Source organism: Spinacia oleracea, chromosome 6 (assembly GCF_020520425.1).
Source record: "Spinacia oleracea cultivar Varoflay chromosome 6, BTI_SOV_V1, whole genome shotgun sequence".
NCBI classification, from domain to species: domain Eukaryota; kingdom Viridiplantae; phylum Streptophyta; class Magnoliopsida; order Caryophyllales; family Amaranthaceae; genus Spinacia; species Spinacia oleracea.
In genome coordinates, this window is record NC_079492.1 from 51,135,232 (window position 1) to 51,144,214 (window position 8,983).

The window sequence follows — 8,983 nt, forward strand, 5'->3', positions numbered from 1 at the left end:
GGAGAGGTATTACTTCATCCTCTATCATGTCCTGGATTGTGTTTTTTAGATTCCAGCAGTTTTCAGTGTCATGCCCATTTCCTTGATGGAATTTGCAGTAAGTACCTTCGACCCAATATTTACTTTTGACAGGAGGGTCACGGGTGGGGCCTATAGGCCTCAACTTTCCTTGATTAGTTAGTCTTTCGAGGGCTTGTACCAAAGTCGACTCGAGTGGGGCAAACTTTCGATCTCGGACCCATCTTCCAGGGCTTCTTCGGGCGGGGGTCTCCTCTACGGCATGGACTTCTTGGGCTTGAGATGTGTGGCCCCTGTTGTAGGTGTTACTTTTGTATGCGGGCTTGCTTTGTATTGTTTTTGCAAGATCATCCTCGATCATTATTCCAACATCATAAACTCTTTTGAAAGTATCAAGGCCTAGGTACCTAAGGTGTTGTCTGTAAGCCGGGTCCAGGTTGCCAATGAATTTTTGGACCAATTCTGTTTCGGGAGGCCTATTGATTAGTTGGGCCGCTTGGTCCCTCCATCTAGCAAAGTAGGTCGTGAAACCTTCATTTTTCTTTTGGAAGAGGACTTCCAGCTCGCGCATGGTGACTTGAAAATCCCTGTTCGACGAGTATTGCTTGATGAAGATATTGACAAAGTCCTCCCAAGTGGGGAAGAGCTTAGGGTCCTGGTGGTAGTACCATTTGAGCGGCACAGGTTCCAAGGACAAAGGAAAGGCAGGTAAATACATGGACTTGTCCACGCCTTTCAAGTTCATGGCATTCACGAAGCTCAAGAGATGATCACGGGGATTGTCCGTGGCTTTGAATTTCGGTAAGTCAGATGAACTAAACTTTTCTGGTAGTTTGCCAGGAAAAGGTTCAGGATCGAGGGAGAAGTACTTGCTCCCCATGGTTTGCTGTAGAACCATTTTTCCAATCCTCTTCTCGTTTTCGAGGTCATTTTTGGCTTGCGCAGCCGCTAAGGCTTCGTTTTCCATTTTCAGTTGGCCCATGAGTTGGGTCATTTGGACCATCCGGTCTCGCAATTCTTCGATGGACATGTTTAAGAGTGCGAATCGAGGTTGGGGAAGCGGAGATCCTTGAAAGGGGGAATGACGGACGGAGCTTGGAGTTACTTAACCTTGCGTTGGTGATGTAGCTTCGAGACGCACTAACCTTTGATTTTCAGATCGGCACCAAGTGGCAGGACCAGACTTATGCATAAGATAAGCTAAAGTTTAGGCCCCAAAGTTTTAAGTGTTACTTAGTCTAGACTTTTGACTCTCTCTATTGGTTTTTTTTTATTCTCTCCTTTGTTGGTACACTTTTTGGTTTTTTCCTTGGTCATTCTTTGGATTTTCGAAACACTTGCCCGTGTGACATTCATATTTATTAGCATGCTCGGTTTTGGTGCCGAACATTGTCGTCGTAGGAGGCCTAACAACGACATGAAGAGTTATTTATTACTATTTTTTAGTCGCTTTTAGAATCAAGTGCCTTTTCATACGCCCTCGCAGCAATTTTTTTTACGAAAAGTTTTTTTTGCTACGTATTTTTTATGCGCGGGCGCCGAGGCTGCTGTGCCTGACCAAAAGGCCAGACAGCAACTTCAGCGCCCAGCGAAGGGCGTGAGAAATATTGGCGCCCAGCCAGGGGCGTTGAAAATGCGTCCCTGGCTGGTCCTCGTCTTTCGTTTGCGTATATCTTTTCGTTTATGCGACTTTGATTTTGCGTGCTTGCCTAATAACGTCCTTTACGCGTTGTGCAGCGTTTGTGGGATTCGTTACGGGCCATCCCGAGCGTCGCTTATTTTTGTGGCGATCGTTCGGGTTTGCGGAGCACGTATTTTTGTATAACTCTTTGGCCAATTGGTTCATGAATGTTTGGGCAATTTTTTTAAGGTCGTTGGTTTTCTAGCATTATTTGTCACACACAATCACATAATTCGCTACACATAACTAACATTACATCATGAGGAAGAATAATAATATGTCATGTAGTTTATGATAGGCTTCTATGGGTAGTATTTGCGCCGGCTTGGTACCGCTTCTATCGCAGATCCAACACATGCCCCGGTCGAGGTAGTGCCTTCAACAGACGAATTTCGCCCAGGAGGCCAATCACGATGTAAGCCAAGGGGGCATGCACCAACGAGAGGGACCTAATGGGCGAGCGATTGGGTTTGGGACGGGTGTACTACTAGCGAAAGTGCCGAGTGGACAACATTCGAAGCGTATGCACCCCCCGATTGGCGATGGGTATCCTTAGTCCCAACTCCCGAGATGAAAAATCCAAGGGAGCCAAGATTCGTTATGCGGTTCTGTCCGTTCACATTAATATGCTGATTTTTTAGGTCGTCCCAACTTGATGGGGAAATAAACGCGGGGTAGGATCGTTTCACCCTTTGGCTATTTTGATTACCTACGAGCACGAGTATTTCCTTCACTATCCCCAGTGGAGTCGCCACTGTGAGGGGGTCGAAAAAGCACGAGGCTAATGCGTGACCTCGTCCCTTGTGGGCGTGACGTTTCTTTTTGTCAAATCATGTGTAATTGGATTTCCTGTGAGTTTACACCCAATTGACTAGTAATATAGGAGTCGCCATTCAGTTTTTAACGATAATGAGAAAAACTGACAAAACCCGGTTATCGTGACATAAAGGGAGTGCAATTATGTTTGACCACGACGGCCATAGGTTCCCTTGTGATCCCTGGTGTGGGGATCTCTCAACGTACACCCGCAAGGTAGAGATTGAGGGTTCGGGGGACTGTAACTACCGAGAGGAGTACTCGCTCTTCGATAACTCCAGAGGCATGATATCCTTACTAGCTCAGCATAAATAATTGAAGGGACATGCGTTAACTATTAAACTAATCTGAATTGATTTTAACAATATGCAACACATAATACTAGACCGATCGTGATTATCTTGTTTAGATTGATTTAAGGGACCTAGCATGATAGTTCAATTTCCCAAGATATTATCTTTATTAGGCGTGATAGAACAATCAGATTAATAGTTTAACAGTTTTATAAATGGGCGAGGAAAGCGATTAAATCATGCGAAGGGACATATTACGACGCACCCTTGAGAGGTGCGTCACGGTTCTCAGAAAACTAACCACTTTGGCTTTGCTATTTCTCCTTTTATTTAACGAATCTCAAGGCTTAATTCTTCAGCTACAAGGGACAGGATACGTTCCGTTCGATTTTTGGATCGATTGCGACAGAACGCGGGATCAATTTCGCAGCGTGAGGCTTAGGCTTAGGGGTTGGAGTCAATACTCAGAATATGAATTGTGTGTTGTGTGTCCTTTTCACGTCGAATTTGGGGCTGTATTTATAGGGAAGAGTTCGTGGAAAGATAGAATTTTAGAGCTCTAATCCAAGAAGAATTAGGAGAGAATACGTTATCCAGGTAATTTCAGCGCCCAGGGCTGGGCGCCGAAGATTTCGGCGCCCAGAGCCAGGCGTTGAAAATAGGGTCTGGGCCGTATTTCCTTGTCAGATTTGGACTCGTGGAATACGAAGTCTTTGAGACTTATCCGAGTCTTGTAGCGCGTATTAAATTTATGACGGAATGCGTCTGGGCCCGTTACGAACTCTAGGATCGTTAGGATTTTAATTAATACGTAACTCTTTATTTTCGAATTATACTAGGAATAGGATTCCTCTTGCAAATTCTATCTCTTTTAGGATTTATGTTGGAGTGCAACACCTAATTCTGACAGGTTTCTATCTTTTATGTCTTGCCACTTTTAGCAACTACCTGTTACGGCAGTTACTATTTTTAACATGTTTCTATAAATAGCAGGTTCGGGTGAAATGAAAAAGGGTGATCGAGATTCGTTATTTTATAGGAGATGCGTTGCCAAGTGGAGATTTATGTTCTCATCATCGAACCTTCCCTTTCGGGAATGGGGACAAAAGTAGGTATCTACAGCCGCTCAGTTGCTAATGAGTATAGCCTTTTCCCTAGGACTCGGGTTGTGCTGTGCCATCATCTTCTTCTCTACCATATCAAAGTACACTGTAGCCAACTTTTTCATAAACGAGGGGGCTGGTACCACACGGCAGAGATCGAGAGGATCAAAATGACACAAATCTCGAAAGCTATTTAAAGCTAAATCACAAGCAAGGCCCAAACCAGAGTCTCCACCATGCCCGAGCAGTCTGTTCTGGAGACCAAGAGACTGGAGACGCGAGGCAACAAAAGCATATACAGAAGAATCCTGCGCTGTGTAGACCCCGAAACCACCAAACCGAAAAGGAAGAGTGGCACAACGCCACTGCCAATCTCCAAAGCCAGCACCACCATCCACAATAATATCTTGAAGAACCTTCCTTAAGGCGAGAACAAAGGAAATAGGAGCAGACCCGAGCATATGCGGCGGACAAGTCCGTAAAGAGAAGTACAAACGACTAACCCCCACACAACTCCGCAGAAGAAGCAACTCCGATTGAGGATCATTAAGCCCAGCCACGGCCTCCATCAAACCCACAGTCCTAGCGACCCTGTCCTCTATCAAGCGGCTGCAAAAGACAGCATCCAAGCTAACTGGCCCACCCAGAAGCTTGACTCCATCCCTGGGGCGGGCAATACTAGGAGGGAAAAGTATGGAATCATAGCTCCTCGGATCCGGAGTAGGCCAAAAGATTTTCGTTTTCTCAACATTTAAATGCAACCCCATTGCCGAACCCTCAGTAGTGATCACCTGCAAAGCCGAAGAAACCAAAGCAGTGTCCCCAATAATGGTACCATCGTCGAGGTACCAAGCCATGAAATCAAGATTGCATTTTTCGTGGATCAAATGGACAAGTGGATGCAAGGTGAGCGCAAACAACAAAGGCCTCAAAGGATCACCCTGCTGAACCCCCTGGGAAGATAACAAGATAGAACCCTCATAATACAACCTAGCAGGCCGTGCATAACAGAATTCAACCCAAGGAGCGAGCGAAGGACACTGGCGTCGGACTTCTCTAAGCATAGTACTGCGGTCTATCATGTTAAAGGCATTGCTAAAATCAACCAGAAGCATAGACATGCCGCTCACATCCCCCTTGGCCTCGACCAACCTGTTGACAGCGTGGAGAATAGCCTCACTCCTGTTAGCCATACCTACGCCGAACTGGAAATCCTCAAGATAACTGCCAACCTCCTTCCCGACCACGACAGCAACAACCTTGGAGACAAGTCTCCGCCAGACTGTCCCAACAGCAATGGGCCGAATACCTCCCCCAGGCTTAAGTAAAGGCGTAAGTGGAGCGCTAGCAATAAACTCGCCCAAAGAAGCGGGACACTTACCAGCGAGTAACAGATTAACCACCGCCGTAATAGAGGTAGCTAAATCATCAGCCACTGCAACGGCAGCCTTCCCAAGCGCATCAACAATATGCTGGGCCCGCAAACCATCACGCCCACATGAGGTCCCCTTGGGGAAACTACGAACCCTACTCAAAACAACTTCTTTAGAGGCCAAAACTACCTTGACATCAGTACTACAGGGAGGCAGGATAGGACACGCGCATCTGGGTGCTTCTTCTCTAACTCCCGCAGAGTCTCCTCATTACCAGGTGCAACCCCCGACGAAGTCAAGACCCTAACAGCAGCAGTGAAATGACCATCACTGACCTTCCTCATACATTGCCTCCTATTCAACGCAGCAGAACTAACCTTCTTCCTCCCCCCTCCTCTTCCTCCTCCAACATAGGCGAACGACGAACCCCCTCCTTAAGAAGCTCTTTTACCAGAACCTTAGGACCGCCCGGCTCTCTCCATAGCAGAAGAGCCCTCGAAATACCATCAACTTGACAACAACCCTTCCTCCCCGGCTTCTTGTCATCACGAGACCGGATAACCCTAAGTGTGCACAACGGAAAAATGAGCAAAAGGATCCAAGAAACCAGGTCGAGAGGGGAAGCTACCACCTTATCAAGAGCAGCTTTGAGACACCGGGAAAAGCCGAGTCGATTAGCTCTGGGGATACTTTTAACAGTACGACACTTGCCCGCAAGAACCTCATGCAGCAGAACAGTATCAAAAAAGGAAGGAGAAGTGGCCATCATGCAGCCAGCAGAAACATCGGCCAACTCGGCTAACAACACAAAACTAGGAGGTTCGGGGATACCCAAGATCGCCACCTCCTCAAAAGAAGGAGCACATACCACCAAACCATCAGCATGCTTACAATTTTTACTAAAGGTGTGAGTGCAAAAACACTCACCACAGAGCCAAATGCCAGCCTGATGAAGCGCAGAGTCCAAAGCTAACAAAGTTAAATATTTTACAAATAGTTAGTGGGAAGCCGAGATACAAATGCTAATAATAATAAGCCGAGATATTATTATTATTATTATTATTATTATTATTATTATTATTATTATTTTTATTGTTATTATTATTATTATTATTATTATTATTATTATTGTTATTATTATTATTATTATATCAAATGCTAACAAAGTCAATCAAAGTACAAAAAGTTAGTGGGAAGCCGAGATACAATCTGGGCCCCACTTCTCTAGTTATAGCCAAACCTATCCTGGTGAAAATATGAGCAGCAGCACGAGCCCCAATGTCTTGAGTCCTAGAGAACTTCTGAACTCGCTTCAGCAGCGCAACAACATCCTTATCCAACTCCCCCAATGAAGAGAAAGAAAAGGGAGGAAATCCATAACCAATTGTCCGGCAACGTTCTTCGTACTTGACCAGCTTCCGAATAGCCGCATCAGTCACAACCCGGCCGGGGAAAAATCCAGACAACCCAGACTGTGTCAAAGGAGAAGATCCCGTCAAGTCAACACACACATCACATCTCCGATCCCAAGAGTAGAACTATAGAAACACGTCTGCAGGTCGGAGAGCTCCATCGTTCCCTCCAGATAGACCAGTATCAACCTCCTTCCGCGCCGAAATCCCAGATCGATAACAAACATCAACAAGGGTATCCCCAACCATATTATGCTAATGTTTAATGCCCACAATGCCAGCACATGACACCGCATGATCACCAAAGATATCTCCCGTAAAGACCTTGGAGCAAGCAGAACATGGCGCCGTAATAGAGAACTAAGGAACCCCCAAACGGTAACACAACACACATCGATAAGCCTTAGCATTCATGGTCTGTCCCAAACCCGATATGGGGACCGCACGAAGCCAAGCAGAGGTGTGATCTCCCTGCTGTGGTTTCCACAATGCCGACTGTGGAGGAGATAAAGAGAAGGTGGATTCTGCAGATGCAGTAACCTTTGTGAAATATATATCTGCCAATTTCTTCATGAGTTTAGGGGCAGCGACCTCACTAGGGTTACTCATAATGTCATACTCCACCGTTCTATTAAACAGACTCAACGCATCTTCAAATGCTCGACCAGGACCAACAATGCCAGCATGCCGTAGAAGCTTTGTCTGCAAACCAAAAGACTACAATCGAGAAGCAAGAAAAGCATAATGACGAACATCACATGCGAAATAAACACCAAGCCCTCCAACAGAAAAAGGTAAGGTGGCAAGTCGCCACTGCCAATTGCCAAGGCCAGGCCCCGAAGCAGTAACAATACCCTCCAAGGAAGAACGAAGAGCCTCATCGAATATGCGCTGAGCCGCCTCCAAAATACCAGGAGGACAAGTACGCAAAGCAAAGTAGAGTTTAGAAACTCTGGTACATGCCCTGAGTAACAACAACTCACACTGAGGATCATCAAGCTGAGAAACCTTATCCATAAGCCCAAAGGTCTTGGCCACCCTCTCCATCACAAGCTCACCACTGAAAACTGGATTGGAACTAGCGGGACCACCAAGCAACTTGACACCATGCAAAGGACGAGCAATATCAGCAGGGAAAGACTCCCAAAAGCCGCTTCGAGGGTCCTCTATAGGCCAGAAAACCTCAGTCTTCTCCACGTTAAGATATAACCTGAGACAAGGCCCCTCCTCCATAATCAACTGCAGAACCTTCCCCACCACAAAGGTGTCACCAATAATAGTCCCGTCATCCAAATACCATGCCTGTAGACATACATCAAAAGCGTCTCTGATTTTACAAACTATGGGTTGTAAAACCAAAGCAAAAAGCAGAGGACCAAGGGGATCACCCTGCTGCACCCCCTGAGACGACCATAAGATGTGCTCCCCATTATACAATCTGGCTGGAGTAGAGTAGCAGAATTCAACCCATCGCGAAATGCCCGGACAACGAAGACGAACTTCACGTAACATGGCCGCTCGATCAACTTAATTGAAGGCATTTTGGAACCACCAACAACATTGAAAGACCCACATCAGAATCCCGATCTTCAATCAACCGATTCACAGCATGAATAATTGCCTCACCACCCGCAAGTACCCCGACACCAAATTGAAGACCATCAAAATAACTTCCCAAAGACGGACCAACCATAACAACACCAACCTTTGAAACCATACGTCGCCAAACAGTACCCACAACAATAGGACGAATACCACCACTGGGCTTGACAAGAGGTGTGAGAGGAGCACTAGCAATATACTCTCCCAAATCCATAGGACATTTTCCAGCAAAAAAGAGATTAACCACCCCAGAAATGGAGTCAACTAACTCATCTGAAACAGCCATAGCAGCACCACTCAAGCAATCCATAAGGTGTTGAGCACGCAAACCGTCCCTCCCACAAGATGTGCCACGTGGAAAACTCCTAATCCGGTCATTATTATTATTATTATTATTATTATTATTATTATTATTATTATTATTATTATTATTATTATTATTATTATTATTATTATTATTATTTATTATTATTATTATTATTATTATTATAGTTATTATTGTTTATTGTTATTGTTATATTTATTATTATTTTGGATTATTGTTATTGTTATTCCTATTAATTATTATAATAACAATTGTGTCAATATTATTGTTTTTATTGTTGTTGTTGATTGTGATTGTGTAATCGCGGTCTATTGTTTAAGGCAAATAAAACAATGATAAAATATTCATATTCACATAACC

The 8,983-nt window shown here is 45.0% G+C and overlaps 1 protein-coding gene across 1 annotated transcript; it reads right to left on the reverse strand.

The window, feature by feature from the left end:
• Positions 1 to 3,934: 3,934 nt before the first annotated feature.
• On the reverse strand, positions 3,935 to 5,628 carry LOC130463139 (uncharacterized). Its single transcript, XM_056832185.1, has 2 exons — positions 5,474 to 5,628; positions 3,935 to 5,429 (listed from the first exon to the last, which is right to left on the reverse strand). Exons 1-2 carry the CDS (start codon positions 5,626 to 5,628, stop codon positions 3,935 to 3,937), a joined length of 1,650 nt encoding a protein of 549 aa, XP_056688163.1.
• Positions 5,629 to 8,983: the final 3,355 nt, after the last annotated feature.

What these genes read in the sequence shown, in the direction of transcription:
- LOC130463139 (XM_056832185.1), bottom strand. Translation starts at nt 5,628, where the DNA reads ATGAGGAAGGTCAGTGATGGTCATTTCACTGCTGCTGTTAGGGTCTTG. An exon ending in CCTGTAGTACTGATGTCAAG is followed by an intron (nt 5,430 to 5,473) that starts GTAGTTTTGGCC and finishes TAGGGTTCGTAG; the next exon opens with TTTCCCCAAGGGGACCTCAT.